The sequence below is a fragment of the Scyliorhinus canicula genome, unplaced genomic scaffold (genome assembly GCF_902713615.1).
Source record: "Scyliorhinus canicula unplaced genomic scaffold, sScyCan1.1, whole genome shotgun sequence".
Taxonomy (NCBI): domain Eukaryota; kingdom Metazoa; phylum Chordata; class Chondrichthyes; order Carcharhiniformes; family Scyliorhinidae; genus Scyliorhinus; species Scyliorhinus canicula.
This window is the reverse complement of record NW_024056013.1, coordinates 359,899-383,566: the sequence shown is the minus strand read 5'-3', so window position 1 is coordinate 383,566 and position 23,668 is coordinate 359,899. Positions and strand designations below refer to the sequence as shown.

Genomic DNA, 23,668 nt, shown 5'->3' with positions numbered 1-23,668 from the left:
CCCAGAACCCCAGCATTAACCTGAGTCTCTGGATTACTAGCTCAGTAACGATACCATTACACCTCTGCCTTACCCACATAGACTTGGCAGAATATGATGTCTAGTAACTTCTCAAAATTATAAAGCAATTTATTTCTTCAAACAAATTCTGACAGCTCTGCAGTTTCTGGAAACATTTTGGTTGATCGTGTTATTTTTTAAAATAAAGATCGAGTCTTTGCAATAGAATTACCCAATACACCAATTTGCTAATGATAATCAATGTTCACTACTGAATAATCATTAATTTAATGATTGTTTTTTGCTATGAAATCAAATGTTAATATAGTAATGGTACAGAAGGTGAAATGGCTGTAGGAAGCCACGTGTTCGAGGTATAAAAGAGGTTCCTTGACCTTGCTACTAATGACAGTACTATGAAAATAACAATTTTAGAAGTAAATGTGATTACACATGCGTACTTACAGCTTCCTACATTACAACAGTGAGTATGTTTCAAAAGTACTCCATTGGCTTTAAAACACTTTGGGAGGTCCAGTGGTAGTGAGAGATTTTACAGAAATGGACATTTGATCTAATTATTCACAACTTAGGATATATTACACTCCATGTCCTCACCAGAATCATTGATAAAGACTGAGTCTTCATTTTGTGTCGTAACAATGGCATTGACACCATTTTGAATACTCTGTGAAACTCCAGACACACCATATCCACAATTATTTGTTGTAAAATACAGCGAGTTGTTGTGATTTGGAATGGACTGTCTGTAAATGGTGCCAGAATCTCATTGGACTGTAACTTCCAAAAGGGAATTTGATGTATTCTGAAAAATAAAACAAAATAGTCGAACTATGGGATTAAATGGGTCGCTGTACAAAGAGCTGGCACAGGAAAATGGGCCAAATAGACTCCTCTGTGCTCCAGCAGCTTTGTGTACATGTAAAGGGAGTGGTAAAAACCTGGAACCTACTGCCTATGAGGATAGGAGATGCAGAGATGACCGAAGGATTGCAATAGGAAATTGGACAGGCACTGAGAGAAATAAACCCACAGGAATTCTGGGATAGAACGGGGCAATGGACAGACTGGCTTCCTCCACAGGGAGCCGAGATAGTCCCAAAGGGGTGAATGGCCCCATTCCCTACTCTCCAGATGCTGTGATCTCAGGAGAGAAATTCAGCTGCTCCAGTCACTCCAAATAACTGGAGTCCCTCATCTCTGGTCCCATTCTTGTAAATGTCCTCCACACCTCTCGAAGAACTTCACATCTTTCCTAAAGTGTAGGACCCATATATAGGATTCCATTCTTGAGGGATAGAATTGAAAAGCACAGAGGAAATGCCCAACTTGTTTAAAACGATGGTTCGACTACACTGGGAACACTGTCAACATTGGTGATCTCCATTTAGAAAAAGGAAATAGAGGCACTGGATAAGGTGCAACAAAGATTCATAATATACAGAACTGAGAGCATTTAACACTCAGGAAAGGCTGGGGCTGCTTTATTATGGAAAAGAGAAGACTGATGAAAGTCTTTGAGATTATGAAGGGATTCAATAATCCAATAAGAATTTCGGTGGAAACCTCTTTACCCAGCGAGTGGTGAGAATGTGGAACTCGCTCCCACAGCGAGTGGTTGGGTGGAGGCTAATGTGCAGCATCAATACTGACAGAGACCATGGCTAACCTCAGCCGGTATGGGAATTTAACCTGTGCTGTTAGTGTCACTCAGCACAAACCAGCCATCCAGTCAACTGAGCTAACCGATCCCCATGTAAATCTGTAATAATTCCTTAAATATTGCCTGTCTCCCACCATACTATTTAATGTAGTTTCCCAGTGCACCTCAGACAACATGCCCCTCATACCCTGATAGTTTTCTTCTCTTGAGGACCACCAAGAAATATTAAACAAAAGAACCATGTAACCACCATAGCCCATCTTCATGGCGATGTGGCATGATTTTGGGGGTTTCCAAACAGAAATGGTAATCAAACATAGTCTAACCTCCAAACACCCTTTCAATCTTTGATCCTTGTGAAATGTGCAATCAGATATTCGCAAGAAGGCTCAGAGGGAATCAGCCCACTGGAGACGAAGCCGTGAGACCGGCCAGTCCAGCAGAAAGAAACCCTCTGACCACCCCCATTGACCAACAGAATGAACAAAATGCAGTCCTGGATGTAATTGAGAACAGAAACAATAACAGCAGAATCCAATCCCTGTAATCAGTTGTGAATTTGTTGGTGTCTCAGAAAGAGCGATGAATCCCTTCGCACATTGAGGGCAGGGGAACGGCCTGAACAAAAAGGAAAAGGCCGTGGAGTGGCAGCGCTGGTTAAAGAGGAAATTAATGCAATAGTGAGGAAGGATATTAGCTCCGATAATGTGGAATCTGTATGGGTAGAGCTGAGAAACACCAAGGTGGAAATAAATTAGTAAAGAAATCCCCAAACTGCAGTGGTGATGTTGGGAATGGCATAAAACAGGAAATTAGGCTGATTGTAAAAGTTTCTACAGGTATGTGAAGAGAAAAAGATTGGTGAAGACAAATGTAGGTTCCTTACAGTCAGAAACAGGGGAATGTATAATAGGCGACAAAGAAATGGCTGAGCAAATAAATACATACTTTGGTTCTGTCTTCACAAATGAAGCCACAAATCAGATACCAGAAATGTTGGGGAACGCAGGATTTAGTGAGAGGGAGGAACTGAAGATCAATATTAGTAAAAAAATGGTGTTGGGGAAATTGATGGGATTGAAGGCTGATAAATCCCCAGGGCCTGATAATCTGCGACCAAAGTACTTCAGGCTCTCGAAATAGTGGATGCATTGGTGGTCATCTTCCAGGATTCTATCGACCCTGGAACAATTCCTGCAGATTGGAGGGTGGTTTGTGAAATTCGACTATTTAAAAAGGATACAGAGAGAAAACAGGGAATTATAGACCAGTAAACCTGACATCGGCAGTGGAGAAAATTTTAGAATCCATTATCAAAGATTTTAAAGCAAAGCACTTAGAAACCAGTGGCAGGATCGGACAGAGTCAGCATGGATTTGTGAAGAGGAAATCATGCTTGACAAATCTACTGAATTCTTCAAGGGTGTAACTTGTAGAGTTGATGAGGGGGAGCCAGTGGATGTGGTATATTTGGACTCTCGGATGGCTTTAGACAAAGTCCCGCACAAGAGATTAGCGTGTAAAATTAAAGCACATGGGATTTGGGGTAGTGTATTGAGATGGTCAGAAAACTGGTTCAAAAACTATTCACGTACCCTACACATCATTGGTTTATCGGGGTGAGACCCACACAAACGGGGAGAACTTCTCTCCACATGGACAGTGATCCAGGGCCAGGATTGAACCCTCGTCTTCAGCTCCATGAGGGAGCAGTGCTAACCACTGTGTCACCCTATATATTAACGATTCAGATGAGGGAACAAAATGCAATATCTCCAAATTTGCAGATGATGCAAGTTGCGTGGGAGGATGAGCTGTGAGGAGGATGCAGAGATCCTTCAGTATGATTGGGACAAGTTGAGTGAGTGAACAAATGAATGGCAGATGTAGTATAATTTGGAGAAATGCGAGGTTATCCAGTTAGGTAGCAAAAACGAGAAAGTAGACTATTATCTGAATGGTCATGAATTAGAAGGGAATGTGCAACGAGACCTGGGTATCCTCGTACACCAGTCACTGAAGGTAAGCATGCAGCTACAGCAGGCGGTAAAGAAGACAAATGATATGCTAGCCTTCATTGCGAGCGGATTAGAGTACAGAAGCGGGGATATCTTGCTGCAATTATGCAGGGTCTTGGTGAGAATATTGTTTGCAGATTTGGTCTCTGAATCTGAGGAAGGATGTTCTTGCTCCAGAGGGATCGCAGCGCAGGTTTTCCAAGCTGATTCCTAGCATGGTGGGACAGTTGCATGAGAGACTGAATCAATTTGGTTTGTATTCGCTGGCATTGATAAGAATGAGGGGGGATCTCATTGAAACCTATACAATTCTAACAGGACTTGACAGGGCAGATGTAGGAAAGATTTTCACGATGGTGGGAGTGTAGAGAACCAGAGGTCACAATCTGAGGATACGGGGAGATCATTTAGGACATAGATCGTTTTTTAAATTTAGAGTACCCAATTAATGTTTTCAAATTAAGGGGCAATTTAACGTGGTCAATCCACCTAACCTGCACATCTTTGGGTTGTGGGGGCGAAACCCACGCAGACATGGGGAGAATGTGCAAACGCCACACGGACAATGACCCAGAGTTGGGATCGAACCTGGGACCTCGACGCTGTGAGGCAGCAGGGGGAACTCACTGCGCCACCGTGCTGCCCCAATTTAGGACAGAGATGAGGAGACATTTCTTCATCCAGAGAGTGGTGAGCCTGTGGAATTTGTTACCACAGGAAATAGTTGAGGCCAATACATTGTATGTTTTCAGGAAACAGTTCGATACAGCACTCAGGGCAAAGGGGATTAAAGGATATTGAGGGGAAATCGGGATTAAGCTATTAAGTTAGATGATAAACCCTGATCATAATGAATGGCAGAGCAGGCGCAAAGGGCCAAATGGCCTCTTCCTGCTCCTATTTTCTATGTTCCTATGTAATCCCCTCCCACGCTAAGAGCAGGTCAATGGCTTCTCCCCAGTGTGAACTCGCTGGTGTGTCTGCAGACTGGATAACTGTGTGAATCCATTCCCACAGAGGGAGCAGGTGAATGGCTTCTCCCCAGTGTGAACTCGCTGATGCTTCAGCAGGGTGGCTGAATCAATAAATCCCTTCCCGCACTGAGAGCAGGTGAATGGCCGCTCCACACTGTGAACTCGCTGGTGTTTCTGCAGGTTGGATGCTTGAGTGAATCCCTTCCCACACTTGGAGCAGGTGAATGGCCTCTCCCCAGTGTGAACTCGCTGGTGTTTCCGCAGGGTGGATAAATCAATGAATCCCTTCTCACACTCAGAGCAGATGAATGGCCTCTCCCCAGTGTGATTGCGTCGATGAATCTCCAGCTCAGATGGGAATCTGTATTCCTTCCCACAGTCCCCACATTTCCACGGTTTCTCCATGTTTTGGGCCTTCTCGTGTCTCTCCAGATTGGACAATCAGTGGAAGCCTTGTCTACACACAGATGTGCACTGTCTCTCCTCACTGTGAATGGTGTGATGTTTTTTCACGTTGTGTGTCTGGTAAAAGATCTTTCCACAGTCAGTTCACTGGAACACTCTCACTCGGGTGTGTGTTGTGTGGGTCTCGGTGCTTTTCCAGTCACACTGATGTTTCCACAGTCAGTTCACTGGAACTCTCTCACTCGGGCGTGTGCTGTGTGGGTCTCGGTGCTTTTCCAGTCACATTCACGTTTAAAATCTTTTGAAGCCGACAGATTGGACAAACATTTCTCCTTCTCGCCGATGATATTCAGGTCAGAGGTATCGAGTGAGTTTGTCACATCGAGACGTGATGTTTGAATTTTCTGTCTACAATTCCTCCTCTTCCAATATCCTTTAAATTCACAAAAGTCATCAGTTAGTACAGGATCGAAATTCACAGGAACGTCATTGCAATGTAAGCCTACCTGTGACAATCAAGATCATTATTATTAAAATTCAGAACAGACAATTCTAGTTCTTATGGAACATAATTTTCTCTCATTCTTCAAAAGCTGTACATCTCCATCCCACACAATCTCCCTCCATTCTCATTCTGCTGTATCTAATATTCACCCTCCCAATTCTCCTGAAGGTGCTGATTCATGTTGATTGACAGATCCCAGCTAAGCTCACTGCTTCCTGACCAGGACACAGAGATTATAATAGGAGCAAGAGTAGGCCATTCGGCCCACCAACTCTGCTTAACCATTCAATGAGATCCTTGGCCGATCTACTTCAGCACCATTTTCCCCACACGATCCCCATATTCCTCGATATCTTCAATATCTAGAAACCTAGCAACATTTGGCTTGAACATATCTGATGACTGAGGCTGCACATTCCTCTGGGATAGAGAATTCCAAAGCTTCACCACATCCTCGAGTGAAGAAATCCCTCTTCATCTCAGCTTTCACTCTATTTTCCTACCTGTTCCCCATAACCCTCAACTCCATTGTCAATAAAATATCTGTCAAACTTGTGCTTCAATATATTCAATGACCCCCAGATACAACTGGTCCCTGTGGAAGAGAAATCCAAAGACTAACAACCCTCTGAGGGAAGAGATGACTGGAAATCTATAATGTAGCTATATTCTTATATTACAAGAGAAGAAATAATAATAAATTTACTTCATTGCAGAACGGTAAATAATATATCTAATCTGTACCATGTAACAACACGGTCTGTCTGTCGGAAAAGATTTTCAAGATCAGTGTGACTAAAAAAACCCGATACACACTCGACTCGAGTGAGAGTGTTCCAGTGAACTGACTGTGGAAAGAGCTTTAACCAGTTACACAGTCTGAAAAAACATCACTCCGTTCAGAGCGGGGAGGGACCGTACACATGCCCACTGTGGGGACAAGACTTCAACTGATCGTCAAACGTGTAAAGCAACAAGGACACCGGCAGCATGCTGAAACTATGGAAATATGGGAACAGTGGGAAGGGATTCAGATCCCCATGTGAGCTGAAGACTTATCACCATAGGCATACCAGCGACAGACCATTCACCTGTTCGGAGTGTGGGAAGGGATTCACTCAGTTATCCTGGTGAGGATTTATCCTCGAGGTGGGCAATATCATCAATCTTTTTCTTTTTGTTCTGAGAGGGGTTGCCCCGCCAGAAGTAAGCTGGTGAATGAGAGTGAGGTGGAGGCTGCAGTTGTTGAACCAGTTTTAGTTGGTTTTGTCTGGGTCGGAGCCTGGGGGGGGGGGGGGGGGGGGTTTGGTTTCAATTTGTGTATCTGGGTGGGGCGTTGGCAGGAAATGGGGGTGGGAGAGAGGGGTTAGCTTGCTGGTGATGACTATAGAACTGTTTTTGTTTTACTCTCAAGTTCTGTGCGTGGCGGCCATCTTGGGTGGGCCCTTGGCCTGTACTTTTTGAAGATTTACTCGATCATCCCTTACGGTGGAAACGGCTGATTCCATGATGGGGAAGTGGGGGTTGGAGACCCCGGATTCGGCTGGTCACCTAGAATGTAAGGGGATTGGGTGGAATAGTGAAGGGGTCGAGTGTTTTCGCTCACTGAAAGAATCTAAATGCTGGTGTGGTGTTCTTGTAGGAGACTCACTTGCGGGTTAGAGATCAGACCAGGGTGGCGCAGTGGTTAGCACTGCTGTCTCATGGCGCTGAGGTCCCAGGTTCAATCCTGGCCCCGCATCATTGGCTGTGTGGAGTTTGCTCATTCTCCCCATGTCTGCATGGGCTTCGCCCCACAACCCAAAGCTGTGCAGGTTAGGTGGATTGGCCACGGGAAATTGCCCCTTAATTGGAAAAAAAAATAACTGGGTACTCTAAATACATAGAAAAAAAAATAGAGATCAGACCAGATGGCGGAGGGGTTAGCCAAGTGTTTCACTCGGGCTTTGACAAAGGGCTCGAGCTGCTGCAATTCTAATCAATAAACAGATTCCTCTTTCAGTCACTAGGCTCGTTGCTGACACTAATGGGAGATACATGGTGGTCAGTGGGTCGTTGGCAGGTACATTGGTGGTGCTGGTGTATGTCTATGATACTAACTGGGACGATGGGCGGCACAGCAGCCCAGTGGTTAGCACTGTTGCTTCATAGCGCCCCAGTGGTTAGCACTGTTGCTTCATAGCGCCAGGGACCCAGGTTCAATTCCCGGCTTGGGTCACTGTCTCTGCAGAGTTTGCCAGCGTGGGTTTCCTCCGGGTGTTCCAGTGACGTGCTGTTACGTAATTTGAACATTCTGAATTCTCCGTCAGTGTACCTGAACAGGCCCTGGAACAGATGACCAGGGGATTTTCACAGTAACTTCATTGCAGTGTTAATAATAAAGAATGTGGCAATAATAAAGATTATTATGCGGCAATTGTGAAAAACATTGTTGGGATCCATCCCAGACCTGGATACAGATCAATTGATTCTTGGAGGAGACTTCAATTGTGTTCTGGATCCTAAATGGACTGGTCCAAGCTGATTCAACCACAACAAACACATGAAAAAGGAATGAAACCAGACGGACCACCCGGCATCGACCCAAGCATCAGAAACAACAACGGCAAACCCAGCAAAAGATTTTTAAAAACTGTTCCCATCAGCAGATTGTAAAAGGATTACGGGACACAGATGTAAGATTGTGCACAAGATCTACAGAGGGGATAGGAGGTAGTCATTTGTACCAACCTGGATCTGGAACTCACTGCTTACACACAAAGGTCCTGAGAACTCAAACGATGGTGTCAGAATTTGATGTGAGGCTTGGTTGGGAGTTTCCTGTCTGCGAATTACTTTCTAATCCCCCGTGAAAGAAGTTTACAAAGGCATCACTATCAGTCCAGAAATGTAATTCAGGAAAGATAAATATTTCTCCTGGTTTGAATTTGCTGTGTGTAAATCCTCCTCTACTAACCCCCTGTAAAAGATGTTTCCAAAATTAATCACTGTCAGTCCAGAATAGAAATTCACAACATTCGTTCCTCCTGCTCCGGGCCCAGGATGACCACTCATGCCCCCTGCTGCACACTGACCCTCTTGTCATCAGCAGTCCCCTGATTTGAGGGTGATGTTGACTCAGGATTGTGAATTTCTGCCCTGGGTCTTCATGTGGCTGAACAGAGCTGCAGAGCTTTGGACACACGGGGCAGGATGTCTAATGAGACAGTGAAATCTGGAGAGCTGGATTGGCTTCCTTTTCTTTCCATCTCTGCCACCGCTTTGCATCATCAATAAGACATTGGGACTGAAAGACTAATCCAGTTTGATGGACAAGTTGTCTCCATTCTGAACAATGGGGAACAAGCCCCTCCCACTCATTGAAACAACGCCCCGACAAAGATGAGAAACGCGCATGCGCCCTGATGCACATCCAATAAAGATGGCGGCCGTTAACCCGAGCCGAACATGAGGAGCTGCAGCTCCGCTCGGTACAAACGAGATCCCGGAAGCTTTTCCGAGGATTGTAGCTTACAACAGTTTTACACGACGTTTCCGCCCGCTCCCACGATCTCTTGCTTCGGGTGTGGGGCAGCCTGGGACATTTTTTTAGGCCCCTCCAAGGCTGAAGAACGCTTCCCCACTCTGCTGTTACCCTGCAGCACCTTCCCTTGTGGCACCTGCTGTTGTGGTGCCACGTCCATCCCCCCTCCCCCTCCACCATTTCCCTACTACCCTCGTCTTAGATACATGGGCAGACCGTACCAGGGATGGGGGCACACTGCTGGGGGCAGGGCGGGCAAGAACCAATGCAGGGTCAGGAGCCTCTCGACCCTCCGCTGCCTCCGCGGTCCCCTCGCCTTTCCGCCATGGCAACTTGTGGTCAACTGTTATGCCCACCCAATCATGAGGTGTACTGTACAACTGTACCGGGCGGAACAATCCTAGGGGCTGGCCGGTGGTGGGGGGAGGGGAGGGAAGGGGGTGTGGGATGCTGCCGAGGGCCCTCCAGCAGTGGAGACCCCGCAGTGAGATGAGCCTGCCCCCCGCAAGCGCCGCCTGCCTGGGCTGGAGGAGCTGGTAGATCTGGCTACGCCCTCCCCAGGCGAGCAGTGTTGTGTATCTCCTGTGTTTATTCCCAGCACCCTGAAGCCCAGCCCCGTAAAAATGAAGGTCAAGGCGGTCTCCAAGGTCACCGAGGTGCCCATTTGGCCGTCTCCCGAGCAGGGAGGCCCGGGGCCGGGGGGAGACGTGACCCCCCCCGAGGGCTCGTTCCGCCCGGTACAGTTTTACTCCCCGGTCACCTCATATTGTTCTGCACGAACCGGCCATGACGGTGGTCCTTTCGGCTGACGCTGATGACGTGCTCCTCCTGTTCACTGACCCTGGTGACCTGCAGAGGATGCGAGAGGGCCTGTGTACTCCGCACGTCTTCTGCCAAGATCAACTGGGCTAAATGTTCCGGACTCCTGGTCGGTTCATGGCAAATGGACCCCCTCCCAGAGGAGCTCAGGCCCTTCAGCTGGAGCCGGACCAACATCCTCTACTTGGGAGTCCATCTTTGAAGGGCAGAGGAAGCCTGGCCGGTGAACTGGCAGGAGTTGGAGACTAAGGTCACCTCACGCATGGGATGCTGGACAGGACTGCTCCGAGTGCTGTCCTGCAGGGGTCGAGTTCTTGTCATAAACCAGCTGATTGCCTCCATGTTGTTGTACCGGCTGATCCCTTTGACTCCTCCCCCTGACTTTGTCACACGCATCCAGAGAACTCTGATTCGGTTCTTCTGGGACAGTGGATTGCACTGGGTCGCTGCCGAGGTGTTCAATCTCCCGATTTCGGAGGGCGGTCAGGTGCTGGTGTGCCTTTGCACCCAGGTAGCGACTTTCCACCTTCAGAGTCTGCAGCGTTACCTGTACGTTGAGCCTTCTCCACGATGGTGTGCCCTGGCGATTTATTTCTTCTGCCAGGTGTATGGCCTGAACTGCGTTGTGCAGCTCCTGTTCGTTGACCAGCAAGGCCATGTGTAAAGAGGAACATACAGACATCGAGAGAGAGAGAGAGATACAGAGGAAAGGAGAAGCAGAAGGACTGTGAGAAAAACTGAGATTTTAAACAGCAGAAAGATGAGGTGGCGAGAGATAAAAGCTGAGAAATAGAGGAAACAAGTAACACAGAAAGAATGATATAAAATATAAGGGAGCAGGTTATCAGTTCCCAGCTACAGAGAGCAGAGGGAACTCAGTGTCTGATCCACAGACACAGCCGGTTCTGTCTGGGAATGGAGACTCTGAACAGAAATAACCGGCTCATTTGTAAATGTCACCACAATGTGATCTGTGTGACTCTGCCCTGACTCTGTGGACAGATATAAGCCGCATTGATAGATGCTCTCACCAGATTGTGGTCCCTGGATTTATTTTCTGCTCAGAAGTGAGATGTGCGGTTTGGAACCGGCAGCAGAGAAACAGGAAGTTGTGTTACCTGAGAATGAAACAGCAGGCGTCAGTTTCATGTTATCACCGTGAACAGTCTTCCTGCCTGTGAGGGTGAACTCACTCTGACAGCACCAAGAACACCCACACAGATTATGCCGGCCTCAGCATTACATTCATCCCGTTTCCTTTTTATACATCAAAATATGAGGTTATTTAATTTATTAACATATTCACTGAATTGGAAGATGGACTGAGGATCATCACTGGGAGAAATGAGGGGACATTATACAAAATTAAATTTCTCAATGAGGGTTATTAGAAAATAGGAGATTAAAAGTGAGTCAGAGCCAATCAGAGAGAGAGAAAGAGAAAGTGAGAGGTAGAGAAAGGATTGAGTCTCCATAAATGAGATGCTCACTCAGAAAGCGGAGAGGTTCGGTGCGTCTTCAGAGAGAGATAATGAGAGAGAGAAAAGTTTAGTGAATTTAGGCGCTCTGTGAAATAGAAAAGTTAACAGAGTGTCAGAGAGAAAGGTAGAGAGGTGGGAGGTATGTGAAATGAGTGAGTGCGAGAGTGGAGAGAGGTTAAGTGATAATCTGAGAGAGAACAGAGATGTTCAGTGAATGAGAGACAGGAGAACAGGTTCACATACCTGAGGATCACTAAGAATGATCAGAGTAAGCAGACTATCCAGAAAACGGCCAATAGGAATCTTCAGCTGAACACATCACTCATTCTTAAAGGGACAGTCGGGGCTCTGACACTGCTCAGCTCCCCTTAAAGGGGCAGACACAGCTTCGCCCTTTTCTCTTATGTTTATGTTTGTTAAAGGCTGGTAGGAGTGAGGTTTATTTAAAAGGACGGAATGTGGGAAGCACACATAAATAAAACTGAGAATTCCTGGACACAAGCTGCAGCTCCTTCCTTATCTGGGAATGAAACTATTGTCTATTCTCCCTGCTGTTACCAGGTTCCTATGATGCCCGCCTGCTGCTATTTTAATGCAAACTTCAACCAATTTATTTTAATTATTTTAAGTAGGTTTTAATTCAATTAATTCATTGTGACTGTCACACAATGTTTCACGTGGATTCCGATGTATTTTCAGCCTGGAAACTGAAACCAGCTGCTTTACATTCAGTCAGGAACATCACAGTTTTACACCAATTGCTGATTTGCCAGCACAGTGGGCTAAACAACAGACAGATAAAGGCTAGCAGCGCGGGTTTAATTCCCGTACCAGCCTCCCCGAACAGGCGCTGGGATGTGGCGACTAGGGGCTTTTCACAGTAACTTCATTGAAGCCGACAAGTATAAGCAATTATTATTATTACATTTCCAGCAGTCACCATTGTTCTTCCCGACTCTGAACACAGTTGTAAAGAAGATTTCTGTTCCGTGCCTCGGGGTTCTGAGATGTGGAAGAGAGCGGCTGGGACACATTTCTTACACACCTCAGGATTAACCCACATGGGGACTTTGCTGACAGTGAAGAGAGATGAGAAAGACCAAAGTGTGATTTGTCGCTCTCAGTGTGACCCTGAAGGACTGTGTCCAGGCTGAAGTTCTGTTCCTGCCGTGTGATCCGCCCCCAGATTGTCCTTTCTGAGCTCCAGACAGGTGATGTTCACCACTCAGGTGGGAAAGACAAAAATCTGCAACAACGTTTCAAGCAAAGCTGATTTATTTCACATTTATTCAGAATAATAAACCTCATCAGCAGATTAAGACGGACAGACTGAACATTGTGAAGTGTCCTGGACATGATTAACAGCATCAATAAGGGTATAATCTAAACCTTGTAGTCGCTTGTGAACTCATTGGTGTGTTAGCTTGTGGGATGAATGAGTAAATCCCTTTCCACAGACATTGCAGTTGGACGGCCTCTCCCCACTGTGAACTCTCTGGTGTGTCAGCAGGTTGGATGACTGACTGATTCCCTTCCCACACACAGGTAAATGGCCTCTCCCCAGTGTGAACGTGCTGGCGATTCAATAGGTTGGATGAACGAGTGAATCCCTTCCCACATACTGAGCAAGTGAACGGTCCCTCCTCACTGTGAACCTGCTGATGTGTCAGAAGGTTGTATGAACGTGTGAATCCCTTCCCACATTCAGAGCAGGTGAACGGTCTATCCACTGTAGAAGTTGCTGGTGTATCAGAAGATTGGATGAATTAATGAATCCTTTCCCACATACAGAGCAGGTAAATGGTCTCTCCCCAGTGTGAATACGTTGATGGGTCAGCAGATCCTTTTTACATTTAAAACTCTTCTCACAGTCAGGACATGTAAATGGTCGCTTATCAGTGTGAACAATTCGGTGTGTCGCAATATGGGATAACCGAGTGAATCCCTTCCCACACACAGGACAGGTGAATGGCCTCTCCTCAGTGTGAACTCGCTGGTGTGTCAGAAGGTTGTATGAATGGCTGAATCCCTTCCCATAAATGGAGCAAATGAACGTTCTCTCCACAGTGTGACTGCGACGATGAACTCCCAGTTGTGATGGGTAACTGAATCCCTTCCCACAGTCCGAACATTTCCATGGTTTCTCCATGGTGAGGGTGTCCTTTTGTCTCTCCCGTTTAAAGCCTTGTCGACACACGCAGCAGAAGTATAGTTTCTCCCTGCTATGAATGGTGTGATTTTCCTTCAGTCTGTGTAACTAGTTCAAGCTCTTTGCAGTGCAGTGCAATGAAACACTCTCATTCGGGTGTGTGTGTGTCTCGGTGCTTTTCCAGTCACACTGATCTTTCAAATTTTTTTCCTTAAACGGAAGAGACAAACATTTCTCCTTCCAGTTTCAAAGACTGATGATATTCAGCTCCTGATGAATCGAGTGGCTCTCAGATCTCGATGTGATGTTTGGTTTGAGTTTTCGGTCGGCCAATCCTCCACTTCCAATATCCTGCAAAAACAAATTTACAAAAGCCATCACTGTCAGTCCAGGCAAGAGATTCTGAACAGGCAATTCTAATTTCTCAGGAACATTTTCTCCTCTCTTGTTCCCTCAAAGCTGTAAATCCCCGTCCCACACACTCTCCCTCCTCCCTGGGCTGAAATCCAAACCCATCTCACCATCTGCACCATTTCTTTCCTCCACTCCCAGTTTTCTCCCTCCCTCTCCTCTGCCTGGGTTCAGTTCTCCAGCTCCTGTCTGCAGACTGACAATAAAACCAATGGGTCTTATTGGGGGGGTTTGGGTTCTCACCATTGTCCCCGCTCGCGGCGGCTCTGATTCAGCCTCTCGGAACCGCACTCACTCTCACTGCGGCTGCGCTGAGCCCGGAGCAGCACAGCGCATGCTCCGCACAGTGAGGCGACTTCCGGGGGCGGGGCAGACGTGGCGCCTGCGCGTTCTGGCTCCTGTGATGGAGATAGGGCATATTCATCCGCGCCAGGCATTCTAGGTAGTCTTCTCCGCCATTATTTCTATACTTTCCTCATGTTGATAATTTGGTTCCGGCACTTTTGATACAGTTCGGTGTTTGTACCGAATGGGGCGGCCGCATCGGTATTTTTCTCTCTGATCCGCCCCTGTTAACGGCTGTCATCTGTTTCGGGGGCGATATGCAGCAGAGCGCCTGCGCGGCCGCCATCTTTTTCAGTGGAAATGTGCACCAGGGCGCGGAAGAGAGAATCTTGTGAATTTCTTTCCTGGACTGAGAGTGAAATTCCTTTGGAAACTCCTTTAGAAAGAGGAAGATTTATTAATGGGAACAACACACCAAACATCACATCATCCTCTGACTGAGTTGCTCGATTCATCAGGACCTGAATATCATTGGGAGGTTAAATGGTTTGTCTGTTCTGTCTGAGGACAAAGATTTCAGATATCAGAGTGACTGGGAAACTTTTAATGACCATTCCAGGTTAAATTTGAGACTAATTACACCGATCACATTCGGGAAGTTAAATTATTTGCTGTTGTAGGCAGGTAAATTTTAGAATTACCACATTCGCATACTTGGCAGCTAAACTGGGCAGACCGCTGACCTTGTTAGTAGTGAGAGTTACTATCCCGGATTTTATTAAAGTTTGTTGTTCCTGTGGCATTTCATTCAGCTCATCGTGATGACAGAGTAGGTATTCAGCCTAACCCCAATTTCCAGATCGTGGTCTGTAGCCTTTTGGGTTACATCAATTCAAATGTTTATCAAGATACTTTTAAAATGTTATCAAGGTTTCTGCCATCATTTCAGGCAGCATGTCACAGATTCTCGCCACCTTTGCACCCTCTAAATCTCCTCGTTCTTCCTTAAATCTCTGGCCATTTTTAATCGATCCCTCAACCAATGAGAATAGGACCGTCCTATCCAACCTATTTAGATCCCTCAAAATTAAAAAAAATATATAAATTTAAAGTACCCAATTATTTTTTCCAATTAAGGGGCAATTTAGTGTGGCCAATCCAACTAACCTGCAGGTATTTCGCTGTGCAGATGAAACCCAGGAGAATGCGCATACTCCTTACAGAAAGTGACCTAGGGCCGGGATTGAACCCGGTCCTCAGCACGCAGGCAGCACTGCGAGCCCTAGATCTCTCAGAATTTTATACACTTATTATAATCTTTATTATTGTCACAAATAGGCTTACATTAACACTGCAATGAAGTTACTGTGAAAATCCCCAAGTCACCACACTCAGGCACCTCTTCGGGTACACGGAGGGAGAATTCAGAATATCAAATTCTCCTAATGAGCATGTCTTTTGGGACTTGAGGGAGGAAACTGGAACGCCCGGTAGAAACCCACACAGACACTGGGGAACGTGTAGACTCCGCACAGACAGTGACCCGAGAGGGAATTGAACCCGGGACCACTGTGCTACCGTGTCGCCCTGTAACTGTTCAGCTCAATGTTCTCAGATTAAAGAAACTGAAGCGGCCAATGTGCGGCTTGAACCCACGATACTGTGATCCCATGCTCTACTGACTGACCTAGCCAGGCTGCTTTTCAAAATTTAATTTTGGTCTCCCCTCAGACTTTTCTGTTCCAAGGAAAACAGCCCCAGTTTATCTAAACTTTCCTCTGAGCAAACATTGTCAATTTCTGGCTGATGTTCTCAAATCCCCTCTGTGTTGGGTCACTGTCCGTGTGGAGTTTCCACATTCTCCCCATGTCTGCATGGGTTTCACCCCCACAACCCAAAGATGTGTAGGTAAAGGGTTGGCCATGATAAATTGCCCCTTAGTTTGAAAAAAATAATTGGGTACTGTAAATTTTTTTTAAAAGAAAAAAAATCCACCCTGTACATCAGAATCTAGCTCTGGCCTAACTAGTCCTGTCCTGCCATTTATCATGAAATCCTTTGCCTTGTTTTCCCTCCAGCTTTCTTCCGCACTATCAAGTGTTCAATCATTTTTTGTGTCACAGATAAACTTCTTATTCATGTTCCTTCGTTTACTTTCAAATCAATTATGTAAACTAGGGTTGAAGGGCCCAGTACTGATTCGTTTGAAATTGGTACTGGAAACAGCCCTTTGATTTTCTCTATTCTTTATGGGATGTGAGTGTCATGGGCAACCCAGCTTGGTTGCCCATTCCTAATTGCCGTTAAGCTGAGTGGCTTGCTTGGTAATTTCAGAAGGCAATTCAGAATTAATCACATTCCAGTGTATTGCCCAGCTCAAGTAATGCTGGTGCAGACTCAATGGGCCAAATGGTCACCTTCTGTACTGTAGATTCTATGATTAATTCTGACCTTGGGTTACAAACTGTGGAGTTTGTACATTCTTCCTATGTCTGCATAGATTTCCTCCGGGTGCTCTGGTTTCCTCCCACAGTCCAAAGATGTGCAGGTTAGATGGATTGGCTGTGTTGAATTGTCACTGGGAGGGGTTGTAGGGGTAGGGTGGGGAATTCGCCAAGTTAGGATGCTGTTTCAGAGGGTTGTTGCAGACTCGATGGACCGAATGGCCTCCTTCTGCACTGAGAGGATTCCATGATTCTACATTGGATCCAATGATATGTTCACTCACATACTGCAGCCTGATTCTTATTATGGGGACAGATACTGTGTTTGGTACTTTCAAAGTGAGTGAATCTTTTGCTGTTTTTCCTCTGGGCCCCATCGCCACTATTGTTGTCTGATTGTCCCACTGAGACTCTCACTGTTATGATTGGACAATCAGCGAGTCAGCCTGAGCCTGTGGTCGTTCTCACCATCTGGAACCATCACAATGCCCGGGTGATTGACGGCAGCTCCCGACCAATAGGAAGAGGAGGGGCAGGGCTGGTGGACAACCGGGAGCGGCTGGTCCTCCAACCAATCGGAGTGAATGAGGGGCGGGGCCCTCTGTGATTGAAGCATGCGCAGTGTGGGCAATGGCGAAGGAGAAGGCGTCGTTTTCAGATCAAAAATCGGTAAGAGGCGATAAACAATATGGAGGGAGCGAGAGATCGAGTGGGTGGGCGGAAACGTTGTGTAAAGCTGCTGTAAGCCGGAAACCTCGGAAAGGTTTGTCCCGAACGGAGCTGCAGCTCCTCGTGTTCGGCTCGAGTTAACGGCCGCCATCTTTATTGGATGTGCATCAGGGCGCATGTGCGTTTCTCATCTTTGTCGGGGCGGTGTTTCAATGAGTGGGAGGAGCTTGTTCCCCATTGTTCAGAATGGAGACAACTTGTCCATCAAACTGGATTAGTCTTTGAGTCCCAATGTCTTATTGATGATGCAAAGCGGTGGCAGAGATGGAAAGAAAAGGAAGCCAATCCCGCTCTCCAGATATCATTGTCTGCGTGGGTTTCCTCCGGGTGCTCCGGTTTCCTCCCACAGTCCAAAGATGTGCAGCTTAGGTGGAGCGGCCATGCTAAATTGCCCTTAGTGTTGAAAGGGTTTGGGTGGGGTTACTGGGTTGAGGGGACAGGTTGGAAGTGTGGCTTTAAATGGTGTGCTCTTACCAAGGGCCGATGCAGACTCGATGGGCCGCATGGCCTCCTTCTGCACTGTAAATTCTATGATCCATTGGACATTCTGTCCCATGTGTCCAAAGCTCTGTGGCTCTGTTCAGTCAGATGAAGACCCAGGGCAGAAACTCCCAACCCTGAGTAGAAGTCACCCTCAAATCAGGGGGCTGCTGATGACAAGAGGGTCAGTGTGCAGCGTGACCATGAGTGGTCATCCTGGACCAGGGAGCAGGAGGAGAGAATATTGTGAATTTCTATCCTGGACTGACAGTGATTAATTTTGGAAAATCCTTTTACAGGGGATTAGTAGGGGAGGATTTATAAACAGCAAACTCAAACCAGGAGAAATGTTTATCTTTCCTGAATTACATTTCTGGACTGACAGTGATACCTTTGTCAACTTCTTTCACAGGGGCTTAGAAAGGGATTTGCAGACAGGAAACTCACAACCAATCCTCACATCAAATTCTGACACCACTGTTCGAGTTATCAGGACCTGGAGATTATCGACCTTTGTGTGTAAGCATTGAGTTCAGATCATTACCACTCACTGTGTAACATCTCCCCTGTGGATCTTGCTCACAATCATAAATCTGTGTCCCATAATCCTTAACAATTTGCTGATGAACAGCTTTTCTTTATCTTTTGTACAGGCCAAGGGTCCACCCAAGATGGCCGCCACACACGTACCCATACATTCAGAGTAAACCAAAAACAGTTATTTAGTGATCAGGTAGCTAACCCGTCTTCCTCCCCACCCCCTATATATCTACATTGTGCTTCATAAAGAAAATCTCCCTTCATCCCCGAACAGAAAAACAGATTTCATCAGAAAATATCAAAACTATATAGAGGATATCACAACACCCATCCCATCCCACAGGAATGTAGATCTTGTCCAACACAGATAACTGGACCCCAGTCCATGCTTTACAATGTTCGCCTCCTCCGGTGTCTCAAAATGGAAGTCTTTGGACTCCTAGGCGAGCTGCAGCTTTGCTGGGTATACCACCCTGAATCAAACTCCTTTTTTACACAGAGCAGCCTGAACCTCATTAAAGGCTGCTCGCTTCCGCACCAGCCCGGCTCCCGCATCCTGGTAAGTCCTCACCCGGATAACTGAGTGAATCCCTTCCCACACTCCGAACAGTCTGTTGCCAGTGTGACTATGGTGATGAATCTCCAGCTGACATGGAGATCTGAATCCCTTCCCACAGTCCCCACATTTCCATGGTTTCAGCATGCTGCTGGTGTCCTTGTCGCTCTCAACGTTGACGATGAGTTTATGTCTTGTCCCCACAGAGAGCATGTCTACGGTCTCTCACCACTCTGAACAGTATGATGTTTTTTCAGACTGTGTAACTGGTTAAAGCTCTTTCCACAGTCAGTTCACTGTAACACTTTCACACAAGTTGTGTGTGTATCGGGTTTTTTTCAGTCACGCTGATCTTGAAAATCATTTCCTACAGTCAGAACAGACAAACATTTCTTCTTCACATTCACAGTCCAATGATATGCTTGTCCTGATGAATAGATCTTGATTTAACAGATCAAGATCTGTTAAATCTTGATGTGAAGTTTGATTTGAGTTTCCATCTGTAAATCCTCCCCTTGTAATATCCTGTAAAAGGAGTTTGCAAAAGTCAGCACTAGGGGCAGGCACGGTGACTCAGTGGTTAGCCGAGAACCCGGGTTTGATCTCGGCCCAGGTCACTGTCTGTATGGAGTTTGCACATTCTCGCCGTGTCTGCGTGGGTCTCGCCCCCACAATCCAAAAACATGTGCAGGGTAGGTGGATTGGCCAGGCTAAAATTACTCCTTAATGGGGGAAAATAAGAATTGGTACTCTAAATTTATTTATTTTTTTTGGAATTAAAACAAAAGTCATCACTGTCAGTCCAGGGTAGAAATTCGGAACAGACAATTCCAGTTTCTCTAGAACATCTTTTCCTCTCTTGTTCCCCCAAAGCTGTAAATCCCCGTCCCACATACTCTCCCTCCTCCCTGGGCTGAAATCCAAACCCATCTCACCATCTGCACCATTTCTTTCCTCCACTTCCAGTTTTCTCCCTCCCTCTCCTCTGCCTGGGTTCAGTTCTCCAGCTCCTGTCTGCACACTGACAATAAAATCAGTGGGTCTTATTGGGGATTTGGGGCCTCCAGCGGGTGTTTGTGAATCCTCCCCCGCCCACCTGCCAGGGTTTCCTTCCTTGCAAGAGATCAGAGTCCTCATTGATGATTTCAGCCCATCCAAGAACCAGGCTAAATTGCCCCTTAATTGTGAACAAAAATTACATGAAGGTTCACGGCTCCACAAAGTGTTTCTAACTCCTCCCACCCATCTCCTTAACAGGTTGGCGCATTTATTTGTCTAAAAGAATGGTTTCTGCTGGCACAGCCATTAGCACTGCTACCTCACGGCGCCAAGGACCCGGGTTTGATCTCGGCCTTGGTTCACTGTCCGTCTGGAGTTTGCACATTCTCCCTGTGTCTACATGGGTATCACCTCCACAACCCAAAGACGTGCAGGGTAGGTGGATTGACCACAGTAAATTGCACCTTAATTGGAAAAACAATAATTGGTTACTCTAAATTTATTTTAAAAAAGGATTGTCTCTTTCCTAATGTTCACAATTAATTGGGTGGATTCCCCAGGAGATGGCTGACATTTATGGGGACATTAAATTAATGATGGACAGAGATACGTCCAGTGTGTTACATGGTACAGATTAGATATATTATTTACGGTTCTGTAATAAATTAAATATTATTATTTCTCGTCTTGTAATATAAGATTGTAGCTGTGTTATAGATTTCCAGCTATCTCTTCCCTCAGAGGGTTGTGTTTGATTTCTCTTCCACAGGGACCAGTTGTATCTGAGGGTCATTGAATATATTGAAGCACAAGTCTGACAGATATTTTATTGACAATGGAGTTAAGGGTTATGGGGAACAGGTAGGAAAATAGAGTGAAAGCTGAGATGAGGGATCTCTTCACCCCAGGATGTGGTGAAGTTTTGGAATTCTCTACCCCAGAGGAATGTGGAGCCTCAGTCATCAGATATGTTCAAGACAAATATTGATAGGTTTCTAGATATTGAAGATATCGAGGTATATGGGGATTGTGTGGGAAAATGGTGCTGAGGTAGATCAGCCAAGGATGTCATTGAATAGTTGAACAGACTCAGTGGGCCGAATGGCCGACTCTTGCTCCTATTCTAATCTCCGTGTCCTGGTCAGGAAGCATTGAGCTGAGCTTGGATCTGTCAATCAACATGAATCAGCACCTTCAGGAGAATTGTGAGGGTGAATAGTAGATACAGCAGAGTGAGAATGGAGGGGGGGATGGAGATTTACAGCTTTTGAAGAACGAGAGAAAATTATGTTCCATAAGAACTAGAATTGTCCTGAATTTTAATAATAATGATCTTGATTGTCACAGGTAGGCTTACATTGCAATGATGCTCCTGTTAATTTCTATTCTGTACTAACTGATGACTTTTGTGAATTTAAAGGATGTTGGAAGAGGAGGAATTATAGACAGAAATCTCAAACATCACGTCTCGATGTGACAAACTCTCTCGATTAATTCTGAACTGAATATCATTGGGTTCTGAATATCATCGGCGAGAAGGAGAAATGTTTGTCCAATCTGTCGGCTTCAAAAGATTTAAATGTGAATGTGACTGGAAAAGCACCGAGACACCCACAACACACACCCGAGTGAGAGTGTTCCAGTGAACTGACTGTGTAAAGAGTTTCAACTATTACACAGCCTGAAAAAATATCACGTCTTTCACAGTGAGGAGACACAGTGCACATGTTCTGTGTGTAGACAAAGCTTCCACTGATTGTCCAATCTGGAGAGACACGAGGAGACCCAAAACATGGAGAAACCGTGGAAATGTGGGGACTGTGGGAAGGGATTCAGAGTCCCATCTCAGCTGGAAATTCATCAACGCAGTCACACTGGGGAGAGGCCATTCACCTGCTCTCAGTGTGGGAAGGGATTTATTGATTTATCCACCCTGCGGAAACACCAGCGAGTTCACACTGGGGAGAGGCCATTCACCTGCTCCAAGTGTGGGAAGGAATTCACTCAAGCATCCAACCTGCAGAAACACCAGCGAGTTCACACTGGGGAGAGGCCATTCACCTGCTCTCAGTGCGGGAAGGGATTTATTGATTCATCTACCCTGTGGAAACATCAGCGAATTCACACTGGGGAGAGACCATTCACCTGCTCTCAATGTGGGAAGGGATTCACTCAGTTATCCACCCTGCAGTCACACCAGCGAGTTCACACTGGGGAGAGACCATTCACCTGCTCTCAGTGTGGGAAGGGATTTATTGATTCATCCACCCTGCGGAAACATCAGCGAATTCACACTGGGGAGAAGCCATTCACCTGCTCTCAGTGTGGGAAGGGATTCACTCAAGCATCCAACCTGCAGACACACCAGCGAGTTCACACTGGGGAGAGGCCATACATTTGCTCTCAGTGTGGGAAGGGATTAAGCCATTCATCCAACCTGCGGAAACATCAGCGAGTTCACACTGGGGAGAGACTATTCACCTGCTCTCAGTGTGGGAAGGAATTCCCTCAGTTATCCAGTCTGCAGAGACATCAGCGAGTTCACACTGGGGAGAGACCATTCACCTGCTGGCAGTGTGGGCAGGGATTACATGGAAAATAGGAGCAGGAATAGATCATTTGGCCCTTTGCGCCTGCTCTGCCATTCATTATGGTCATGGCTTATCATTCAACTCAATAGCCAAATCCCGCTTTCCCCTCCATATCCTTTGATCCCCTTCGCCCAAAGTGCTATATCTAAATGTTTCTTGAAAACATACAATGTATTGGCCTCAACTATTTCCTGTGGTAACAAATTCCACAGACTCACCACTCTCTGGATGAAGAAATCTCTCCTCATCTCTGTCCTAAACTGGGGCAGCACGGTGGCACAGTGGGTTAGCCCTGCTGCCTCACGGCGCCGAGGTCCCAGGTTTGATCCCGGCTCTGGGTCATTGTCCATGTAGAGTTTGCATATTCTCCCCATGTCTGTGTGGGTTTTGCCCCCACAATCCAAAGATGTGCAGGTTAGGTGGATTGGCCACGCTAAATTGCCCCTTAATTGGAAAAGATTAATTGGGTACTTTAAATTTTTTTAAAAATGTATGTCCTAAATGGTCTCCCCCGTATCCTCAGATTGTGACCTCTGGTTCTGTACACGCCCACCATCGTGAAAATCTTTCCTGCATCTACCCTGTCAAGTCCTGTTAGAATATTATAGGTTTCAATGAGATTTCTCCCCCCCCCCCCTTTCATTCTTGTCAATGCCAGCAAATACAAACCTAACTGATCCAGTCTCTCATGCAACTGTCCCACCATGCTAGGAATCAGCTTGGAAAACCTGCGCTGTGATCCCTCTTGAGCAAGAACATCCTTCCTCAGATTCGGAGACCAAAACTGCTCACAATATTCTCACCAAGACCCTGTATAATTGCAGCAAGATATCGCCGCTTCTGTACTCGAATCCGCTCGCAATGAAGGCGAGCATATCATTTGCTTTCTTTACCGCCTGCTGTAGCTGCATGTTTACCTTTAGCGACTGCTGTATGAGGATACCCAGATCTCGTTGCACATTCCCTTCTAATTCATGACCAATCAGATAATAGTCTGCCTTCTCGCTTGTGCTCCCAAAAGTGGATAACCTCGCATTTCTCATAATTATACTGCATCTGCCATTCATTTGCCCAC

General features: G+C 46.2%; 1 protein-coding gene across 1 annotated transcript in view; it reads left to right on the top strand.

Moving 5' to 3' along the window:
- Positions 1-21,857: 21,857 nt before the first annotated feature.
- The window catches only part of LOC119961523 (zinc finger protein 135-like), a gene marked incomplete at its 5' end in the record, with an annotated part of 205,265 nt that continues 203,454 nt past the window's right edge, over positions 21,858-23,668 (top strand). Inside the window, one exon of the mRNA XM_038788856.1 lies at positions 21,858-22,576. Within this exon, the coding sequence (XP_038644784.1) occupies positions 21,858-22,576 (719 nt within the window). The remainder of the gene's footprint in view (positions 22,577-23,668) is intronic.